Genomic DNA, 22,766 nt, shown 5'->3' on the forward strand with positions numbered 1-22,766 from the left:
CCCCCAAAGGGCTCAGCTTCCAGGCAACATAAGGGAAACCGCAAGCCTGTGCAGCGTGAAAACCTGTTAAAAAAAATCTCTAAGTGTCTACCTGAATCATAAACCAGCTAAAATCCATTAAGCTTTCTTGGCAGCATCCTGCTTCTTGTAAGTAACTGTGGTATTTCCCAGGCGTCGCGGCGCGGGCTCCGCCGCCGGCGTTTTTGCAGCGAGGCAGGAGCTTCTCCCGGCCCTGGAGCCCGTGTGAGGCACAGGCTGGGAAGCAGCGTCCTGGCGGCAGGACCGGCCGTGGCCGCGGGAAGCGGTGCTGCTAAAAATACAGTGTTGGGAAACTGCTGGCACCTCCGCTTCCCTCCTCTGCCAGCTTGAGCTGCAGGATGTCTGCTTCGCTTTGACATGCCCGACAAGCTGCCCTATAGCCAGGACTGCTTCTTCCTCCTCCTCCTCCTCCCCGCCAGGAAACCTGTTTCGGAGAGGGGCAGAGGGAAGGGAGCAGGAGGAAAAGGGCCAGCGGCAGCGGGAGGGACAGGGGGTGATGCTTGTCCTGGAGTACGCGAGTGTCTGGGGAGCAGCAGGCCAAGGTAGGGGCAGCTTGGATATGGGGTGCCCCACATTAAAGGGGGGAATGGGGCCATTCCTTGGACCCCTAAATCATGGGCATTTCCCGGGGAGGGGAGGAGCGACCGAGCTGTGAAAGACAGGCTTGTTCCCTTGCCCCATAGCTGGATCTGGGAAATTTTAGGGCAAATGGCACATCAGTCAGTGAGGCTCAGTCCAAGAGGGAGCCCCGCTACATGCACAGTGGATGGGGCAGCAAGCCGGGGCTGCGCACCGGCCGTCACCGTGGTGCTCAGACATGATGCCCCATCACGTGGGGTACCACCCCATCACCTCTCAGCGGGCTGGGGGGTGCCTTTTCCCTCCCCTAAGCAGCATCCGATGGGGGCTTCCCCCCCGCCGTGCCAAGCAGAAATCGCATCGCTGCAAAAAGCAAGCCTTGGGCAAGCAGGATCCAGCTGGAAAAGTCTGGCTGTCTGTGGAAGAAGTAATAAATCTCTGGAAGCTGGAAAACAGCGGTAAAGAGGAAACGCCGGAGCCTGCCGCGCCACCTCTGCTGTGCCGGCAGTCTGCTCGGCGTGCGATCTCCAGGGCTGGCCCTGTCCTGGGGAGCACTAGCGATGCCGCGGGGATACCGTGCCATGGACTGGGTGCCCTTCTAGGCTTGCGGTGGATTTTTGAAGGAGCAGGGAAGATGGAGGAGGTGTTATTTTCGTCGAGGGGTTGTTTTCTTTTGGGTTTTGGGGTGTATGTCTGTGGGTTGGTTTGGGTTTTTTTTAATTTAAACAAAGGCATACAAAAGTGCAGGTAGGGGAAGGCAGCAGAATGAGAACTTAAAACACTCCAGAGTAAAGGAAAGCGCAAGGCTGTAAAAGTAGCCAAGAAAGTTAGTAGCGCTTAAAATGCTGGAAAATAATCTGGATGCTCCCAAGACTGAGCAGTTGCTTGTTTCAGCGGCATCCACCTCTGCAAGCCGGCAAGGGAAAGGCCGGCTGGGGAGGTCGGCTTGTGGAAAGCATATCTAAGAGCCATTCAGTGCTGGTATTGCTGACGTTGCAGCTTTTAGATTACTGCTTTTGTTAAAGTAGTCCCCAAAAGTTTAAATGGAGAGCTGTGCTGGGCACTTGGGGTATATCTGCAACAAGTGACGGCCCCAGCCTCTGAGACATTGCTGTCTGACTAGCTGGGCAAGCACAGAGCAATGAGGCAACCTGCACGAGATCACGGATACCTGCGGGGTGGTGGGGGGGAAAGGGATATTCAATGTATGAGGATACACAGCCTGGAGACCAGCGCGATGCTGCCATCAGTGGTTGGAGCTCTTCTGGCTCTCGTGTCAGCAAACAGCAGCTCTGTAGGATGGGGAGGGAAGAAAACACTGAGCTTATATCTGGAACAAGTTGTTGTATTAAAAATGAGATTATCCCCAGCAAGGTGCAGTGGAAGGCAGGGTTACTGTGGCGAGCCGATGAGGTTTTCTCCATCTTGTCTTTTTTCCTTTGGGAAGAAAGATGCCTTAATTACCTTTTGCGCTCCTTGGTGGTGGAAGGATGTATGGTTTTCATGGAAAAAGTTGCTCATCATAGCCTAACCCCTGTTTTCATTAGTAAGTGAACGAGGCTTTCTCTTAAGAAATCCAGCTGCTGTTGGATTAAAACTTCCATTTGGAGGTCCTCTGTGCTCTGTTAAAAAAGCAGCTGGAGTCAGTGGTGCGGGAGGGACGTGGGGTGTTCCTGGGGCGCATTCAGGCTGAACCCGGGAACATCTGGAGATGGTTCAGCTGGCTGCCATAGACAGACCTCGCCGCTGGGATGGGTTTGATGAGTCGGAAGACTCCCTTCAGCTGACGCTCCCAAATTTAGATTAAGAAATATTTTGAGGATAGCTTGCAGCCTGCTTTCGGTTCTGCGTCGGGCGTTTTAGGGCAGGTTTGACTGGAAAGCAGCTGCTGCTCCTCCTGGTGCTGGTGTCACCCCAGCCTCGCCGCGGGTGACAGGGGCTGCTGGGGTGGGTGCTGCTGGGTGCCAAAGGCAGCGTGCTGGGGCACAGCAGTGTTTCCTTGCAGAGGGAAAACCAAACCAAAAAGGGCTGCAGCCTTTTCTTCACCTCTCCCAGCCAGCAGAGAAACCCAAATGTTCCTCAGGATCTCTTCAGCCCTGGGAGCCACCAAGAGACCTTTACTTTAAGAGTGGCACTGATTAATTTAGGGACATTCTCCTTCTCCCAAGAGGATAAACACGGGCTTCGTTATGCCCTCAGACAATGAACAAGCCATGCCAGGCTGGATTTGGGTAACTTTCTGTGAAGCCACGAGCTGCCATATTTGGAGCTGGATTTGAGCACGGCCTGGCTTTCATGACTTTTGTCCATAGCCAGTGTTTGGAGAACCTCGGGCTCTCCCCAGTGTAAGAGAGGTGAGGGACTGTGCCAGCGGGGAAGTTGCATTGGTTGCTGTGGGAGAAGTGTTAAAAGCTGATTATTTTGGTGGCAAATTGGGGAAAGGCTTGTAAAAATCTTTCCTCCCTCTCTGGGGAGCTGGTGGGGATTTTCTCCCTCCAGCAAGTGGAAAAGCCCCAAGGTCAGCTTGCCTTGTGAGTTTTGCCCAAATTCTGTGGGTTTGCCCCAGTTTCAATGGCGCCCCTGTAAAAGTCTCTTGGCTGGGATTTGCAGAAATGGGCGTGGAGGAAAACCACCAGCTGACCTCCCAAGGGGCAAAGCTGGACTCCCACTGACAGTCTGTCTCTCAGATCCCAGTCCTTGTGTGTTCGTGGAGGCTCAGCTGCGCTTGCGCAACTGGAAACTTTGCACTTTTACTGAACAAACACTTTTTTTTTTTTTTTTTTTTTTAATGTGACCTTCGTGGTGCTGCTCATGCCTGTAGCTGAACTGACTCGGATCCTTTTGAAAAAAAAAAAAAAGATGTGTTTCCGCTTTTGTACTCTTTGGTAGTTATCTTCCCATCTTTAAGATGAATGGCTTTGAGGATTTAGGACACTCAAAGTTAAATTGGCATTTGAACAGGTGCTTCCAGCCTTTTGTAGAAGCGATACTGAATTCTTAAGGGGTTTGGGTTTTCTTGGTTTTTTGTGTTTTTGTTTTTTTTTTTTTTACGTGTGTGTTTATTTTTTCCCCCCTCTCTCTCATGGTTTTAAATGGAAGGGGGGTGTCATGGAGAACCCAGCAAGTCCTGCTGGAAATGCTCTGGCTCGAGTTCCTCTGAGTGACACCTTCCCCACTGCAGTACCCCCGATCTGCTCCTGTCCTCCGCTGCCATTCCCAGGCCCTCCCTGAAAGAGAAAACAGTGAGGCAGTCAGTCACAAAACTTCCCATTATTTGGACATAAGTATTCCAGAGGTAAGCTGGGTTGATGCTCCACACGCAGAACATCCCCTCCCGTGTTTGCGGCGTGTTTTTCTCCTTGCCCTGGGGGCTCCGTCACATGTCTGCGTGCACACGTGTGTGTGCAAGTGCTCTGCTTGTCCGCTGGACGAGAGTGTGGGTGAGCCAGCGGTTTCAGCCTCATCGAGTCACAGAGCTGCTCAGCTCTGTTGAGCATCTTCATGGCAGCCTCCAAAAGTGGTGTGGTTGTGCCTTGGCCTGAACCGAGGCTTTGCTCTGCTTTAATCCCTGTATCGGGATGTTAAGGAAAGCCGTACGTGCCGGAGGAGCACTGGCTCTGCTCGGACGGAAAGCCTGACCCGGGATGGAAAGTAATGTGCACATGAGACTGGGGGCAGAGGGAAAAACTGATGGTCACCCCACTTTCTGAGCCACAGTCTCCCCATCTTTCCCACCCGGTTCTCAGCAGATCAAACAAAACCCAAAACCCTGTTTGTACATCACAGAGAAGCAAAATGGGGTGATAACAGCCCGTTGGGAAAAGGGAGTAATTGGGGCTGATCCTAACTTCTATTGAAAGGCTTTCAGGAGAGTTTGAGTCGCACATCTTGTGCTTCTTGCGTAAGGCTGAGCCTTCCATTTAATGGAGTAATAAAATAGCTTTTAGGAAAGAAACCACCTGCAGGAACTGGAAAGGGCTTTGTGCAGCCCAAGAATGAGGGGTCTTCTCATAAAGCAGGGAAGATCACGTGGCTCATGTGGTACGGGCCGCAAAGCACGTTGCAGGGGTGGGACGATGTTTAGGAAGGATGTTCTTGTCCACGAAAGGAGTAAATAAGAATTTGCAGAAAAATGAGAAGCAAGCCTTCTGCTCCTGCCTGAAAACTGCTGCTCTGGGTCCGGTGCAGCTGGAGCAGTGGGTAATGCCTGCTTCCCTCTGCTTTTTCCCCAGCTGGCAGGAGGCATCATCCTGGGAGTGGCCCTGTGGCTCCGGCATGACTCGCAGACGACGAATATCCTCTACCTGCAGCTGGGGGACAAGCAGGCCCCCAACACCTTCTATGTCGGTAAGTAGGTCTGGGGATGCTGGCATTGCTGCATGGGCGGCGTGCCCCAGGGTGGACTGCAGCGTGCCCAAAAGCAGGGCGGAAGGCTCCGGTGAGCAGCAAGGTCGGACTAAAAATACCTCACGCTCCCCCCGTATTCCCCCAAAAATATCCCCTGCCGTGCCAATCAAAGCATTCATTAAACGTTGGCTGTGGCCCAAGCGCAGACTCCAAAGTCATGGCGGCTAAAAGCGCGAAAAGACATGTTGCGGCATCGTGGGTTTCCCCGGTGCCGTTCTCCGCTGCCGTCTCCCCTGGAGCACGTTTGGGAAGAGGGGGGACTTCTTGGAAGTGTGTCTCATTTCCTATCCAGAGAGATGTAAAAGTAGCCGACGGAGCGGCTGGCAGTGGAAAGTGGAGCTCAGCGAGCTCATGACTCATGTTCTCCAGGAGGGGCAGGTGGAGCCTCCCTGTGTTATGGTTAAGCTTAGTGTGATTTTTATTAATTTGACAGCATGCTGGCTTGCTGGAAGGTGAAAACCCCTATTTTTGCACTGTTCTCCAATGATCCCTTGCAGATGAGGGGGAGCAGCTTGCAGGAGGGGCTGGCTGCCAGGCAGGGGCTGGCTTGGGAGCGCAAGCTGGGGCAAGGATCCGTCTGATCCGATGTCCTGTTCTCACCTGTAGCTGAAATTACCTTCTGGAAAGGGTTTTCCTCTGGTTTTCTCTGCTTGCCCTTGAAATGGCATGCCTGAGCCCTCTCCCTGGCTGTGCCTGGTTACAGTAGATGCTCCTGCTGTAAATAGCAGTGGGTTTTTCTTTCTTGCTGTCTCCCCTCTCCTGCCTCATGCCCAGAGCTGTATTTACAGCATTTCCCCTTTGTAGATTTCAATTTTAAAAAGAGAAAAGGGGAGCTCTCTTAAGAAGGTAAACTCTCTCCTTTCCGGGAGCTCCTTCCTTCTGGGGGCTGACTACTGATGTCTCCCTAGTTAATGCATTTCTCCCAAAACCTGGGGGACCTGGAGCGCGGGGGCCGAGTCCTCCCCTCCCACCTCTTGGGCATCTTTTGCTCTTCCACCCCTTTTTGTTTTGTCTCTGTCCTTGGCCTTTGCTATTTAGAAGGCAATGGGGAACAGGCCGTGAGTCCCACTGCCGTGCTGGCTTTCTGACGTCCGTGAATGGCCCATGATTTGAGGCTGGCTGTCTTTTTAAAGTTATATTCAGCAACAGATCAGCCTGGATTCCTTCTGGCGGCTGTAATTTCCATGCAGTAATAATGGCAGAGCATTTCTTTCAGCTGCTGCCTCTCCCAGCCAGCCCTCTGGAGTCTGAAGACTGGGATTTCTTTTTGCTTCCCCCCGCCGCTTTTTTTTGCCCCACTACAACTGATACTCCCTCCTTTTTCTCGTCTGGCATCCAACATACACATGCACACGAAGTTCCTGCTTCAGGAGCAGGAACCTCTCAGGGGTTGGCCTCCAGAGCTGGTTTTTTTTGGTTTGGTTGTTTTGGGTTTTTTTGTTGGGTTTTTTTGTTTGTTTGTTTTTTCCTCCTTGCAAACCACTTTTTGGTGTCTGGCACGGGGCGCCAGTCCTGGGATCTGTCAGGGGGCTTTTCAAGGCTGGCCGGGCTTTGGCGCAGTGCTGCAGGACAGGGGAAAGAAATAAAAACTGTTAGAGGAGGAAAACTTGCACCATGGGGTTTGTACTTAGTGAGGAGGGGGAGTGGGAAAGCAGTGCTTTGGTGTCTCCTGGTTTCTCTCTGTGTCCTTTCCCCTGCCCCAAAGTTGGAGCTGTTTTGTTAAAGGTTGTTTTCCCACGGTGTCTGTGTGTTACGGCAGAGGAAGAACAATTAACACAGCCGGTTGGTGTGTGGGATTTGATGGCAATGGGGAAGTGGGAGAAGGAGGATGTGGGGAGCAGGGCAGCTAGCAGGGTACCAGGTGTGATGCTTATCTGCCTTCAGGCTGCTGCAGGAGCAGGAGGGGAGCGGTCCTTGCTCTCAGCTTCCCCTGCAGCTGGACCAGACGGCTGCAGCAGCCCCTCTTGCAGCTCCCGTGGGCGCAGGCAACTGTTCCCCCGCTCGCCTCTGCAGCCTGTGAGGAGGGAGCTCCTGGGTCGGGGTTTCCCACAAGCAGAATCCTCCCGCTCCCCAGCCCCGGCATTTTGGCACTGCATCCAGCGAGTTGTCTTGTGGGCTGGCTTGGGAGGTTATTAAACGAGCTTTTGTTCACAGGCTTTTCCTCAGCATGGCTCACAAACTGTCTGATCCCCTAACCGCTTGTTGCAGGCTTGGTTTTTGGAACTTCCATTTTGGCTGTGGACCCAACACTCCAGCAAATGACAAGTTAACTGCTTCAGCACTGTAAAGACCAAGCGGTACCGGGGATGAGGATAGCTAGAGCATCGTAGTTTCATGCTTTTGTGACTATAAAGGAAAACACTTGCTCTTCATTTGAGCTAGGCTTATGGTCTAATATGCATTTATTTGCTTTATTTGTAGTTGGAAAAACTAAAATCCTTCTTGCCCTTGCATAACACTGCGTCTGAAGTGCCCTGCGTGTCTGGAGGCCGGGCAAGGTGTTGATAGCAGATCAGAGAACATCCTTCAAGATAGCTAGAGGCATTGATAAGTTGGATGCTAACAACTGGTTAACCACTTCTTAGATATTTATTGACCCTACACATAAAGTACCATTTTTAAAAAAAAAAAACCAAAACTGACTCAATGAGTTATGAGAGCCCGTGGGAAAAGGCTGAGCTGGTCCATCTCTGTGGATACCGGTACAAACTGGAGCAGTCTGATCTCTCCACAATAAGTTGGTGCTGTGGTGTCAGTGGTTTTAAGAGCCCTTGGGGATCTCGAAGAGCCAAGTGACACTGAACTTACTGCTTTTGCCCCATCTCGGTGGGGTGATAGTGAAGATAATGGGACAGGGGAAAGCCAGGTTCCCCATCCTCCAAGGATTTGCTTATGTGATACCCGGAGATGGCCGCTGCGGGCAAAATGCTGTCAGCAGGGTGGGGACAAAAGCCTCGCCCCTTGTTTGCCTTAAATCCCCACTCCTGGATATCACATTTGCCCCCTTGCTGGGCTGCCTGTGCGCTGGGAGCATCGCTGGGTACTCATCCCTGCTGCCCGCCCTTCCCGTGCTTTCCCCAAAGCTGCCCGGTGAGGAGCAGAGCGCGGAATCCGGATGGTCTCGGCTTCGCTCTCGCCTGCCAGATCCAAAATAGGAAATCTGCCTCCAGCTGCTCATAGCAAGTGACAGGATGACATGACCCGTGGCTCTAATTAGCTCGGCCCTGGGAGCGGGGCCAGCCACAAGGAAAACTGCAAAGGCCTCCAGAGCTGGGGTGCGGTTTTCTGTGTACCTTTTGGGGGTGAGCAGGGGGTTGGGTTTGCTTCTGTTCAGGTTTTTTTGTGTTTTATTAGTAAATCCTCTGCCTGGCAGCGTCTCTTCCCTGGAACACAGCGGCACCAGCGCTGCTTCGGAGGGGTGGAAGGTTTTGGACAGGCATGCAGTGGTGGGTTAAACTTGGCCACCACTGAGGCTGCCGCTGCCGCTGCTCCCTTTCTCTGCCGTCCTGCTGGGTATCACTGCCCCAACAGGCAACAGGGTGGGGGTTTGGTTTTTTTTTTCTATTTTGCTTTTTTTTTTTTTCCCCTAGCAACCAGGCTGATGATGGTGGATCTGGCTCCCGAGCAGGTCAGGCAGCAAAGCCTGTGGGAGACAAGGGGGGTGACAGCCAGGGGCAGCAATGGCTTTGGGCTGATTTTAAGGCCATGAGTGTGCCTGGGAAGCGGTGTGTTGCAGTAGCACTGGAGGGGAGACTGGCTAACGGGAACGCAGGCTCTCTAACGAGGTGAATCACAGACTCTCTTCACCATACTGCTCCATACAAATACAATCCAGGATAATGATTTCTGCCCTGGAAATGAGTTCAAGCTGCTTTTCACGTAGACTGGGCTGGAAGAAATGGGCCAGAAAGCATAGGGATGCTTCAAAGTCTTTCTCACAAACAAGTACGCATTGGAGTTGAACTGCAATTGCATCTGCATGCTTGTGCTTGAAATCAGCACAATGTCCAACGCTGGCAAGCTTTTGTAGGTATCCTCAGGTTTTTTGAAAGTACCATCATAAGGCTTTGCTGGCTTCAGGGGGTCTGACCCTCGTGGAGAGAAGAGACTGCCGAGCGGCAGTGCGTGCGTGGGTAGGGATCGGGGACGCCTGCCTGAGCTTCCCCAGGACTTAGCCACTGTCCCTACGGCATGTGAGGATGCTTCGGCCAGTCTTGCTGCGTGTCCCAGGTGTGGCCAGCAGCGCGGAGCATCCCGGCACATCATCCAAACAGACTTGTGTTGGCTAAGCAGTCACTGAGGAGCTGTCCCTTCTATTCATAACAGCAGCTTTTTTCTTAATTAGCCTTTCAGGACTGCCTTGGACAAAAAGAAGTGATGTCCAGGGTTTCAGAGGTGCGTTTTTTATTGCAGAGGAGGTTGCACTGAGCTCTGGTGAGGTGCAAAGCCTCTGGAAGCCAGCAGTGCTGCAGTGGGTGCAGACCTGCTCTGAGCATTGGGGAGTTCTTGGCTTCTCTTCATGCTCCCATCCTTGTCCCCATCCCTCCAGAAGTATTAGGCATCTTTCAAAGGTGGTGCCAACTTCTCTATATTGTGGGGTTAGACTCAACAGTAAATCTTTTGCTAAACTTGTTGTGAAAGGGCTAGAGAAGAGCCCAAGAGCCCTGGTCTCTGGGTCCTGTAATAAACACTAGCGAAAAACTGCCTTCTGTTTTGGCGTGAGGTGCTGCAGCGATCCCTGCAGATGCACGCGGCTGGTTCAGCACCGTGTTCTCTCACCCGTTTGTGCTGTACTTCTTCAAGGCTCCATGTGTCGGTGGTTTGCCGGTAGAGACACGAGCTGTGGCCAGGCTTGCGAGCTTGGCAGTGGAAACCAAGGTTTGCGTTTGGCCTTGAACCACAGTGAGCGAAATGGATTACTTAAAAAACCAATACATATGTGGGGATTTTTTAAAATAGAAATACATGCACTTTTCTCTCTTGGAAGTAAACTTATTTACAGTTAAGGGCAATTTAATTATTTAATCCCTTAAAGAAAAAAAGGCTGAGATTTACTGGTTCTAGATTTTCCTCTAATCACTTTCAGATCAACTCCTTCAATAATAGTGGAATTCTTTTTAAAATAGTAGTTGTGAGGCAAAACACTTTGTCAGTACTTCCCTCTAAGTATCTGGCTTACATCATATAGCTGACAATACAAACAATCCTTTTTTCCTGTGTTCTTATCATAGAATTCAATTTCTATTAAAAAAGCAACTTGTATTTAATTGCAATTCAGTCTACGTTCATCGTGACCGACTCCTGCGATTCATTTACTCTGCAGACTAAAATTGGTTATGACGTAAGGCCATAAATTAGTGGCATTGGGTTATTTTGCGTTCAGATCTATCTGACTACAAATAACGTAGTTGTCCTCCTCCTTTGCGCCCTCCCGTTGGCTCTGCTGCCGGGGACCTGCGCCAAAGGTGGCTTCTTGCTCTTCAGAGCTGTTTAAACCCATAGCTCTGATGGTTTTCCTTTGAAAACCTGCCATGTGTTCAGGCATGCAAAGCCCACAAGAAATCCTCTGGCGGGATTTGGGCTCTGTCAGCGGCTGAGACCCCAGGGCACGTAGAGATGTCCAGAAGTGGTGTTGGCTGGGGCAGCGGAGGGGTGGGCCGGCGTGTTCCAGCCTGGGTCTCCTGTGCCGGACCTGGACCACTATCGTCCATCCCAGTCCTGGAGATGTGCAGTAGACCTCCTCCCAGCTCTCGCAGGTACACTGACGTTACAAAACTCAAGTCGTCTTCCAGTGTTTCCTGGGTAGGCAGAAGAAATCTGACCGTGGCATCTTTGTGTGGAGTTGTCTTGGGTACGGCTTTGTGCACCTGAGGATGTTGTTTGGGGCTTTCTCCACCTCCCCTTTGCTTTTCTGACAGAGGTGTGTCCTTTGCCGCCTCCTCACCTTGTTCTTGCAGACAAGGGCGGCACGTACAGCTTTTCATCCCCCCAGGTGAGCCACGCAGCCCCAGGAGAGCTCTCCATGCTTTGTGACACTGTTGCTCCATCTGGAAGCCATTAGCAGCCACAGAGCGGCAATGTTTTTCTTGGGAAGGGGGGTGGAGGGGAGTGGATGGGCTTCCCAGTTGTCGTCTGCCAGCAAATCCTCTCTTTTTCCGCCCCCTCTCTCTCGCCGCACTTCCAAGAAAGCGCTGTTGGCTCTGCTGGGCCAATTCCACCAGCCAGCTGGACAAAAATATCCAGGAGACCCTCCCTCGCTGGCTGGCTGGCACAGCCACCCCTTTCCCACCCCTACGCTGTCCTGGAGGGACTTTCCGCTCCCTGCCTGGAGCTTGCCCCCAAGTTGCAAAGAAGCACGTCATGGTTGTGGGGTTTTTTTGGCTATAGAGGGGATGTTCTTCCAGGATTGGTGGTGTGGGGTAGGATGGAGTCTCCCTCCCACCACGGTCGGATGGTCCCACCCTTCCCTGCAGCAGGGGTGGTGGTGAGCCCTGTGATGTTCAGCATCTCCAGGCTAGGAGCCACAGCAGGGTAGGCACTGCAGCCCGCCCTCCCTCCCTCCCTCGGAGGCTTGCAAAACTCTTGGATGTGCAGTCTGGCTCCCGGGAGCCTGTCTGTTGGGAGAATAAACATGAAAATCTCTCTTCTTTCTGCTCTCAGCCCCTTTTTAAAGCACATGCCGTGGGGAGGGCAGGCACAGCTTGGAGAGCCACCCGGCCTTCCTGGGAAGCATGGTGTGATGCTGGGGGGGGGTGGTGTTTTGTTTTGTTTTTTTTTAAATTTTTTGTCTTTTGGAAATATTGCCATGGTGACCCGGGGGAAGAGACTGGCTTCCATTAGCTTAACAAGTTAAAGCTGACGGGAGAGGATCAAAATGGGGGGAGAGGTAGGGCGCTGCCCGGGAATGCCCATGCCTGGAGCTGCACAGCATCTCTGATGGGGATGGTGGGGCACGGGAGGAGGGCTGGCCCACTCCCTGCTTGTTTTAGAGGGACTGTGCTGTGCTTGTTCCTCCTTTTCTTTGTTTTTCATCATGTCCTTTTTTTAAGTCTGTTTTTTTCTACTTGTTTTTTTTACTTCTCAGCAGGGACAGGACATGGGTTTTACAACCCTGCAGGCACCAGCTATGCTACTTTAATCGCAGAGCAAGTATCGACTTTGAATACAGCCTTTATTGCTCCCTTCCCTGCTCCCAGAACTGAGCACCCAGCTTCCTACCTGGCCTGGAGGCAAAGGGCCCTCCATGGAGGTATCATCTGCATGAGCCGGGAGCTAAGCTGGCCTCTTGGCTGCCTTTTTTTTCCTTTCCCACCTAGCAGCATCCAGAGAGAAGTGCTCAATGACTATCAGTCCCCTGGGTCTGATGTTTGGGGGCTTTCCACGTGGCTAAAGCCCATGGCATGCACCCTGGTTGTATCAGGGAAACGGGGATGGTGTTTGGTCCATTGCTGCTGCTTTTTCTGATGCATCATGTCCTGATGCTCTTGAGTGAAGAGATCATATCGCAGTTGCTGTGCTCCTGCTTTGAATTCAGACAGGACCCTGAATCTCTCTGTAACAAGGAGGTGAAGCTAAGACTGGTTGGCCCTCTTTCCTAAAGCTTTCTGTTTTAAGGCTCCACCTCAAAAGGAGATAGAGGACTCCAGGCAATATTGACACCACTCGTCTCTGCAAGTCCTCCTGTGACGTCCCCAACTCCAAGATATGGGTCCTGTGGCTCACAGCTTGTTTTCACGGGCGGCTGGTTCATGTGGCAGCTTTAGCAACCTTGCTTACTGCTGCCTTACCCGAGAACTGTGCTGTAAGGTTAGAAATCACACTGTAGCGTTGCTCAAAGATGTGGAGGCATGTTGGTACCATGAACACCTATAAACGATTTGCTCGCTGTAACTGTTGCTGCAGCTCGGGCTATTCCCAGGGTTATCTACTGCTGCTGTTGGAGGGAGCAGCATGACTGTAGGCGCTGCAGTTTGCATTTTCTACCTCCCTGATTTTATTTTTTGTTTATGGCAAACAGCATTTCTGGTTTTAAAACCCCTGAGAAAGCTGCAATACAAACGAGCTGGGAAGTGGCGTGTGAAAGGCAGATGGAGCCTTGCTCGTGCAGAATTGTGCCAGTTTGGGTCCAGCCCTGAAGGAGCAGATGCTGCTTTGGTGAAGACTTTCTCATCCAGGACAGGCTAGCAGGAGTTAATTCCATCTCTGATGCTTACATAGTGAGGAGGCTTGTGCTGGGGGGAGTCTCCTCTGACTTTAAGGATAATGTGCCATTCAGGATGGGGATGACAGGTGCCTTGCTCACAGACATGGAGCCCAAAACCACGCTGGCCGTCAGCCTTGCTGTCTGCCAGGAATGAAAGCTAAGATCTGTCAGGCTGCTTTCTGGGAAAAAGGCTTGGTCAGTCCCAGCTGGGCTGTGATTGCTGTGAAATAGCCCCCCAGCTGCCTGGCTCCCTGTCTGGAGGCAGAGACCGTCCCACCAGCCCCATCCCTTGAAGGGAAGGATGGGTGTGGGAAAACAAACACCATCCAAGCATGCGGTTGGGCGCTTTGGTTGCCGTCGTTTGCTTTTGCAGCCTTCAGCGTGGCATTTTCATGGAGAAACACCGCTAGCATTCATCGTACAAGACACTATTGTTGCATTAAATATTTTGTGCTTGTTTTTAAATAAACTCCGGAGCAGAGTCCCGCTCCGTTGCCTCCCAGGAGGCTGTAGTGCTCTGGCCCTCGGTAACAAAAGGCGACTCCATAACGGCCACTCTTTTGTGCCTGGGAATGAAGCTGGCCTTTATCCCAAAAGCCTTCCAGGGTTTTTTGTGTTTTTCTGAGCTCAGGCCAGTCATTGCTGCCCTCTCCCCCGCCTGGCTGCGCGTTCCTGCTGCTCCCACCCCACCAGTCGCATCCGCTGGGCTCCGGTCAGGAAGCCGCACGTGATGCACGTCTTCTTCCCTTCCCTCCTTTACTTCTTGCTGTTTGCTTGCTTGACACCGGCACTGGCTCTGGCGAGGAGTTGGCGAAGCACGAGCGAGGAGAGAAGCGGGAAGCCAGGACCTTGCTTGTCTGTCCAAGGTCTGCACAGCCTGTCTGGGGTGGGAGTTCAGCAGGTCGGGTTTGGTCGTCTTTTTTTGAAGCTGCACAAATCCCAGCAAGCAGCAAGGCCAGAGGCCTCCGGAAGACTTCTATAAAATGGCAAATGTCTCTGTTCCCTCTTAGACTCAGCTGAGGTTCTCACTGGGCTTTTATCTCCTATTGCTATTTTCAGAGCAAAATTTTCCTAGCCACCAGTGGCTCTTACATTTTCCTGAGATCTCAAGATGAGACAGACATTTTTTACAGTGAGAACAATCATTCACTGAAACAAACTCCCCAGGGCTGTGGTAGAGTCCCCATTGCTGGACGTTTTCAAGATCTAAGTGGACAGGGTGCTAGATAGTCTCATCTAGGCTCCCTTTCTCACAAAAGGTTGGACTAGATGATCTTTCGAGGTCATTTCCCACCTGGGCTGCTCTATGATTCTGTGATCTCCTGGCTATACTTGTTTAACTTGGAAGTTGCCTTTAGTGTTTATTTTGAAGAATTTGAGAATAAAATCTTCTGTCCACCTGTGGGAGTGACCTGGTCGTTGGGGTCCCTGCAGCATCACACTGCTTAGTCTCCAGATGTGCTGCATCTGCTTGTTACTCATCTGCTGGGGTGGTTAGCATGAATGGTGACTTCTCGGACATTGAAAAGACTTGCCCCCCAGGCCAGCTTTGTCTTCTCTCTGCTGACCTAATGGGAGGAGAAGTCAGAAGCTGCTGCACTCAGGGATGAGCAAAGTTGATTTCCCCAGAGGGACTTGTGATGAGGACTCTCCAGTGGAGCCACCCAAGGCTGTAAGATGGAAAAACCTGACACAGTTTGGGTTGAAAAACCTAAACCAGCAGCATTGCTGGTACAAGCTGGAGTGGTGAGGGCTGGTTCTTGGGCATTAGCAGATTCTGGTGACAATAAGCAGACCTTTTTTTGAGAGACTGCTACTGATACGTCGTTGTTTGTGAAACAGCAGTTATGTAGCATCCGAAAATCTCCATCAGCCTCTCTGGAGCTTGGCAGGTGTCCAGGAGACAGCCTTCGTTTTACAGGATGCGTTCCTGCCTTCCCATCACCCCCGGCCCCTTTGGGGCCCCTCTGCCCCCAGCACACACCCCAGCTGGCTCTCCGCCTGGCTGCCGCCGCCGCTCCGCCTCACGTCATCTCCAGCCGTCGGGATAAAATCACCTAACGCTACTTCAGAAAGCCCCAAAACTTTAACTGCTGGCCTGTCCTTTCCACGAATTCTCCGGGGGGGTTCTTTTGCTTGTTTTTTTCCCTCTCTTGACACCTTCAAGCAAGGAGGGGTCCTGTCCCCTGTTAGGGAGCTCCAACGACCCAATTGCCTGTTGGGTTTTTGTGGCTCCTGGGCGCTGCTGAAGCCCCTTGGATACGCATCAGGAGGTGCGACCCGTGCTTTTTTTTTTTTCCCCTCCTTTTGCTGGCGGTGTCACCGTGAGGATGTCGGTGTCGCCGGCCACAGATGCCGTCAGGTTTTGTGAAGAGGGGCTTCCTGCGGGGTCAGCGCGCTCCATTGTGCTGGCGCTTCCCTTGCAGCTGGCTTCCTCCCTCCTGCGGCACCTAAATATAGCAGGAGGCATTGTGCGAGCGCGGTGCCGGTGAGGAACGCCGTCCGGAGGGTCCCAGCGCCGGGGCTGCTGGGCAGCGTTTCCATCGCCGCTGCCTCTCGCCGAGTTGGCCCTTGGCGTTAGCGCTTGCATTGTCTGGGTCGTGGTGACTTTTGTTTTAAAGGGGGAAGAAGCGGGAGCCGAAGCTGACCCTTTCCCAAGTTTGACGTGTCCGTAAGGGGATTTTAAACAAGTCGAGACCGTTATTACGTATCTGTTTTTTTAAAGAAAGGTTTAACTTGGCTTAACTCTACTGTCAGTGCATGCCCTTTAGACTTTGCACTTTAATTGTCGTAAGATTGTTTAAAAGCTACAAAGATAAGAAAAACCTTAAACATGACAGGCATGTACAAGCAGTTTTAATCTCGAGCTCTGTTTATACTTTAGTGCTTTCCTAAAGGGGAGTGGACAAGCTGATTAATAACTATAAAAACATTTTGACTCGTAGCAGAAGAAAACGTTTCATTGAAGGGATGTGTCTCCCAAGCACTAGCAAGATTCACTGTATTGCTATTACCTCTGGGATGCCCCATGTACATTTATTCTCATCGTGATTTTTGTTGTTTTCCTCACTGTCAGTTAAAAATGGTGACTGCAGTTTTGCCTCATTTGTAATTATTTCTTTGATTATTTTTTGCATGTGTCAAATTGCTTTTAGATGGAAAATAGGATTCACTTAGAAAGTAGAAAAACCACAATACTTGAGAATATTAGTTAACCAAAAATGCACTAAATATACAGGATACACCAGGACAAAGCTGTGTTTTTGGAAAAGGAAACAAATTTAACTGAGCTGGTAGCATTTGGCCAAGTAATCACCGTGGCCTCACCAGTCTCTTGGTTGGTGGGACCGTGGTGATTACTTGCAGCAGCAGATATGAGCCTTCAGCTAAGCTCTTGTTTCCTGAATGAATAAAGTTTCATTCCTGTTTTCTAAGCCCCCCCCAATGCCTCGTTTCCAAGCTTTGAACTAGTTATGGAGTAAGTTGGCTGTGCAAATTTAATAAGTCGAAGTAAAATGTCATCTTCTCTGTAGAAGAACCTATAACAAACAAAAGCCAGATTATATTAAATGAGTTGCTTAAGCAGTGCTTTTCCCTTAGTTTTGTGGCTCGTCTGTCTTTAAAATGTTAGCCAGATAAATATTTGTATGATGTTTAATATAAATAAACCATATGCCTTTTGTTTATTTTAAAAGATATGCTAACTAATCATTTTCATCTCCTCTGCTTAAATATTTAAAACAGTATGCCATGGGAACTCCCATACTACGGCTCTGAGGACGCTGTAAAGCCTCTGTCTTGCCTGCTGCGTCCTTTGCCTATTACTGCTTGAGCTCTCTGCATTTCCTCTGATTTTGGAGACGATGGGGTTTTTAAAGTTTCAGTGTTAGCAGCTTCAAATGCTTTGAGACCTGACTCGTGTATGTTGTGTTGTTCTACTGTGTCTGCTGCCACCTCTACTCGTATCTCCTCAATTCTGCACACCCATAGTGAGCCGCCCCGGGGAGCCAGCGTGTCTGGCCAGGCGCTAGGATGCTGCCGTGCAAAGCTCTGCGGTAACGCATCTGCTTCTCGCTCTCCCTTGCAGGAATCTACATCCTGATTGCGGTCGGAGCTGTCATGATGTTCGTGGGGTTCCTGGGATGCTACGGCGCTATTCAGGAGTCTCAGTGCCTTCTGGGAACGGTAAGGCGCAAAGTTTTGGGTGCCGCTTGCACCATGATGTCCTGCCGGGCGGCACATGGCTGCGGCTCCCTTGCTGGAGGCTTTTCCAACACGGGGGCTGGGAGGACGCATGAGCACGTAGGTGGGAACTAGCTGACCTCTGTAAGGAGCAAGGCAGCGCTGTTTGGCTGAAGGCATCTCTGCCTGGCCTGCTGGAGCTCCGACTGGGCTGGCAGGCATGCTGCAAGCTCCTGCTCCTGCCTGGCTGCAGGACGGAGGCTGAAGCCAGCAGCATAGCAGAAGAGGTGTGAACAGCAAGATTCTTGGAGATTCATTTTCTCTGTTATATGGGAAACCACCCCCCCATGCTTTTATCCTCACCATGGTCTGGCTGTGTCTTACCAAGCACCCACTAAACCCTCTTTCTTACCTGATGTCCCCTACAGCTTCCCCTTTCACTCTGTTTCAAGGCCGCCTGTGGCGATTCCAATTCTCTTAAGGAATCATCTACTATTTTTATCTGTCTGGACAAGGAAACAGCAAAGATTTCCCACAATGTCTTAGTGAGGATGTCTAGGTGCATCCTGGAAAATTCAGTACTGAAGTGCTACAGGCATCCTTGATGTGAGGCAGCAGCTCGGGATTCCTGGCATGGGATGAGCTTAATGGTATAAACTGTAGCCACACCAAAAGCCTCTGCCTTCGGGGTAAGGGGGACCCATTTATTTAAAGCAAGTTCTTACATGTGGTTCAGCTTTAAACTCGATACAAAAAAAAAAAATAATTGGAGGGGTAAAACATAAAAAAAAAAAAAAAACCCATAATGTAAGGACTTTCCAGCACTTGGCTTCATTGGGCTGGAAGATTCTTGGTTGTGGTGTAGTGACCCATGGGTGTGGAATCAGCTGGGAGGGAGAGAAATGGAGCTGCTTTCCCTCGCTTTCACAGATGGCTTCATCTGCAGTTGCTTCTGTTTCCCAATAAGAAGGGTGTGCTTCTCACCAGCTTTTATAAAGCACTTCTGAACGTTGGTGGATGAGAGCTGCTGTCGGAGTTTGGAGGCATTATCACTGCTGCTGAGAATAGGAGGAGCCCGCACACAAATCCGACGGGTTGTTGTAGCAGGGTCTGGTAGCTTTGGATTATTTTTTTTTTGTGAACGCAAGTGATTACAGAACCTGAATTACCCCTCACTCCCTCTTGAAGTTGGAAAGAGGATTAGAAGGGCAGATGGTACAACGTACCTGAGGCCTGACAGGGAAACCGGCTGCTTTGGCTGAAATTAGCAGCTCTAGCTGCTGTGTGCTGCCCATGTTTGCTCACACCTTGGCCTGCCAAGAGAAGGCTGGAGGTGCCTCGTGATGACGCTTTCCGCTGGCCAAGGTTCCCATCTTGCTCCAAGGACGTTTCCAGGCAGCATTCTCAGGGTGGTGCAGGGAAGCAGCCGCTCCCCCCTCTCCTGCAGCCAGATTATATGATGGAGTGACTATAGGCTTATTGCAAAAGGGAAAAGTACCAGGCAGCTCCACGCTATCAAAATCCTGTGCCGCAGGCAGCGTGGAAGCTGAGCGGCAAGACCCGAGGAAGGCAGGAGGGAGCCGCTCGGCATGGAGCAGGCTCTGCTCCCCGGGAAGGGGCTGGGGCACATCTGACCGCCCTGCCAGGAACACCGCCGTGTTCCCGTAGCATCTCTGGTGTTTTGCAGCCAGCTTGCAGAAGTGAGTCTGCAGGAAGTTGTACCTCCAAATCTGGGATAAATGAGCCATCCTTCACTGGAGGGTAGCCACTGCAAGAGTGAGCCCTAGTGCTTAACCAGAGAATCACAGTGGCATCGTGCCCACGGTTTAGGGTGCTGCGATTCCTTGGGGGGATGTGGGACCCCCTCCCCCAAAGATGTTCCTGGAGAATCAGGGGTAGATAGGTGTTTAAATAGGAGTTGGTTGTTCGGGGACTGGACAGGGATGTCGGAAGTCCTTTCCTGCTGTCAGATCAATAGTCCTGTTTCCATTTTGCTGTTAACCCTTTGCTCTTGCACGTGAGACCCAGGTCATAGCATCATTCTGGAAACTCCCGTTTCCTCTGTTGTTGAAGAAAATGTCCTGAATCTGTCCGGAACAGAGACTACCCAGAAGCCAGGGGCTGTTGTCTCACCCCATACTGTGATTTTGTCTTCCCCTGACTGCATTCACCTCTTTTGCTTCTTTACTTCCATGGTAACTCTCCCAGTTTGGGGCTTTTCCCAGGAAGAAGTCACAGAGGGTGATGTTGTTGTGGAGGTAGTGTTGGCTGCATGTGGAGCGTGCCTGTCTGTGCCTTTTCACTTGACTCTGATGTATGAGCTTTACAGCTTCCCATTCCCAGTCTAACAGACCGACTGTCACAATGTGTTCCTGGGATCTGAACAAAAAGATGGACGGAGGCTTTGGGGGGATGGCAGGGAAGAGTGCTGGAATTGCACGAACAGGGTGGGACTGTGGGAAAACATCAGTGTTAGTATTTATGCAAAAAACTGCAGTAGCCTTGCAGGGCTGTGGATGCCAAGAGAGGTGGCCATAAATCACACCCTGACGCCCCGCAGCTCCTCAGCAGCTGAAATGTGCTTTTAACCCTGCACTGGCAATTCCCATCCTCAGAGCATCTGTGGCAGAACGAGAAGCTTGTCTGGATGGTCCTGCAGGTGCATGAAGAGGAGCAATGTGTCTTGTGGTGCACAGGGTATCCTCATTCCTGCCAGTCCCTGTGTGGGAAGGGCTCTGCTAATCCCTGCGCAGCCATCCCAGTGGGAAGTCTGGACATGGGGTGGCATCCGATGAATTATAGGACAACGTGTTTGGGCTAAGCGTGTGTATGAGAGATAAAATGGTCTGAAGTCAGGTGACATCTTGCTCTGATCTCCATCGGTAGAAGCGCCACTCCACACCTCTACCCACGTAATTGCTGCTTTTGCCTGTAGCCAGATATGTGAAGTGACCCTCTCTTGATTTGTCTTTGCAGTTCTTCACTTGCCTGGTGATCCTGTTTGCCTGCGAAGTTGCGGCTGGAATTTGGGGATTTGTCAACAAAGACCAAGTAAGACGACTCCAAATCCTGCGTTTGTGGGGCTGGGAGGCTGGGGCAGAACCGCAGCAGATCCCGGCATGAGCTCTTTTGCTCATGAGCTGCTCCTGGACTGAGTCACGGGGGCTTGGATTAGCTGTGTGACCCGGGCAGGTCACCTAACTCCTCTCGGCCAGGCTGATGAACTTTAAATGTGAGCACTTGATGGTAGCAGCTGCCCCTTACGGTATATAGTGCAATGTCTGGAATAAAAATAGCTCTGTCTCACTTGGGTCTCCTCCTTGCTGCCACACTGTCAGTCAGAGTGTGAGCTGATTCATGTATGAAGTCACGAAGGAAAGCCATCTGCACGTCCTAGGTGCCAAAGAGCAAAGAGCGAACCCAGCTGCATGGCCCCAAAGGGAGGGAATACCGTACGGGGAGAGCCAGCGTCTGCGTTAACGGGATTGCTTGATGCTTCCTGCTCTTTGCCAGTACCATATAACCCACTTCGGGCTGTTTGTCTGCCAGGACTGAGCTTGCTGCTGATCAATATGCTGTGCACACGTGAGGGGTAGAAGTCGGGTGTCTGTCCCAGGCACTCTGCCAGGGACTGCTTGCTTGGATGAGGTCCTCTGGCTGGAGGGGGTTAGCTAAAGGGTAGGACTGAAAATTGCAGCTTTTCACCTTCCCTTTCTGCTCACCTTCCCTTCGCTACGGTCACATGTGCTTGCACACATGCAGATTTTGGTCTCGAAGAGCAAAACTGCCAGCGTATGGGAACCATGGCCACGCTGCAGCAAGCAGTGGGCTGGGTGTTGATCACTCAGCCGTCCAGGGTTTGGAGGAGAGAAGGGGACTGCTTGTGCTTAAAGCCAAGGTTAGACTCTCTGGCAGAGCAGGAAATGTGTTTACTTTACTAAGAGACGTAAACCAGCTGTGTAAGTAGGTGGTGGCCTGCTCAGTTTCCACATGCATGTAGGCCACAGATGACCAGCTCGGCCATGAATGGGAACACCCTTGTAGTCGTTCACTGGAGAAAGCATGACTTCACCTTAATAAACTCTTCCGTGGCTAAACATATTATTATGCAGGCAGGGTGCCGTTTCCTAGCAACTTCGGTGAGCTAATTAACCTTTGCAGAGGGGCTGTGCCTCCTGCAGATGTTAGTTTGTGAATCCTGAAGAGTCCAAGATGTGCGATTGAACCGACAGCAAAAAAAGTGAAGCCTGAGTAGGGAGAGATCCCATGGCTGTTGCTTTCCACGCTGGGGAGAAGGTGCTTGGCCATCAGAGCATAAAGCTGAGAAATTTAGGATTTGCCAATACAAGAGCGATGACCTCAGCCCCTAAAAATAATTCTGCAGTTTAAAATGAACGGCGGCAGTCTGTTGGCCTCAGCTGCTTTTGCAGCCTTGATGATGAATGGGCTGTTTGGAGGTCCCCGCTCCCAAGGCAGGCGGCTTGCTTCTCCCTGCCTCGGTCAGGGGCATTTCAGGAGCAGTGCGGGCTGGGAGGGAAGCGCTGAATGATCCCAGCCCCTGAGAGCTGCTCCCTGCAGGATTCCATTCCACCTGGGTTTGCAGCCCCTTGGGGGGACAGTCATCTCCTATCACGTGGGCACAGGATGCTCTTCCACGAAGCTGAAGGCAGTCGCTCCCCCAGCCTGCCTTCCTGGAGATCCTTTAGATACAGGATAGGGAGACAAGAAATAGGATTTTATTTTTTTTTTTTTTTCCCCCATGTACCAGAATCAAATGGTTTGATCTCCCTCCAAAGCAAATTTTTTTTCAGCAGTGACAGAGAAATGCTGGGATAATTGATTGAAATCACACTCCTTGCTGCAGTTTCTTTTTTCGTGTGCTAATCCAGCCTGTGCTGCCAAGAGCAGATGTTCTGGAAAGCGTTTCCCCTTTCGTACTTGCTCGTATTTTTTTCTTTTGCTTCTCTTGCATGTCCTCCTTTCATCTGTCTCTCCCAAATTACTGGACGGTGTTAGAGGAGAAGCCACAAGGCCAGTTTCCCTGAAAATGAGGGGGTTTTTGCATTGTGGAGCAGACCCCCATGGGTGGCTGCAGTTTACCAGCCCAGGTGGCAGGGCTAGAGTACGGATGAGACTTCTCATATAACCATTTACAGGATGGGGGTACCCAGCTCCGGGTAGGGACCCAGCCAGAGTTTGATATCCATCTAAAAGCACCTAAGCTTCCTGACCCAAATGAACCGCCTCACTAGGCTTTAGCGTGCAGTCTCTCCCAAATTCCTGCCATCCCCTCCAAGCCAGACAGTAAGCCAAGGTACCCATGCCTACAGACGGCCTCGCTTGCGCACCCCACCTC

At 51.3% G+C, this 22,766-nt stretch overlaps 1 protein-coding gene across 1 annotated transcript in view; it reads left to right on the forward strand.

Annotated features, from left to right (window-relative positions):
• CD81 (CD81 molecule) overlaps positions 1-22,766 on the forward strand; it is a 35,420-nt gene that overhangs the window by 6,464 nt on the left and 6,190 nt on the right. The window contains exons 2-4 of the mRNA XM_052811846.1: positions 4,851-4,965; positions 17,316-17,413; positions 20,387-20,461. Coding sequence (XP_052667806.1) covers positions 4,851-4,965; positions 17,316-17,413; positions 20,387-20,461 — 288 coding nt within the window. The remainder of the gene's footprint in view (positions 1-4,850; positions 4,966-17,315; positions 17,414-20,386; positions 20,462-22,766) is intronic.

This window comes from Harpia harpyja, chromosome 16, assembly GCF_026419915.1.
Source record: "Harpia harpyja isolate bHarHar1 chromosome 16, bHarHar1 primary haplotype, whole genome shotgun sequence".
NCBI lineage: Eukaryota > Metazoa > Chordata > Aves > Accipitriformes > Accipitridae > Harpia > Harpia harpyja.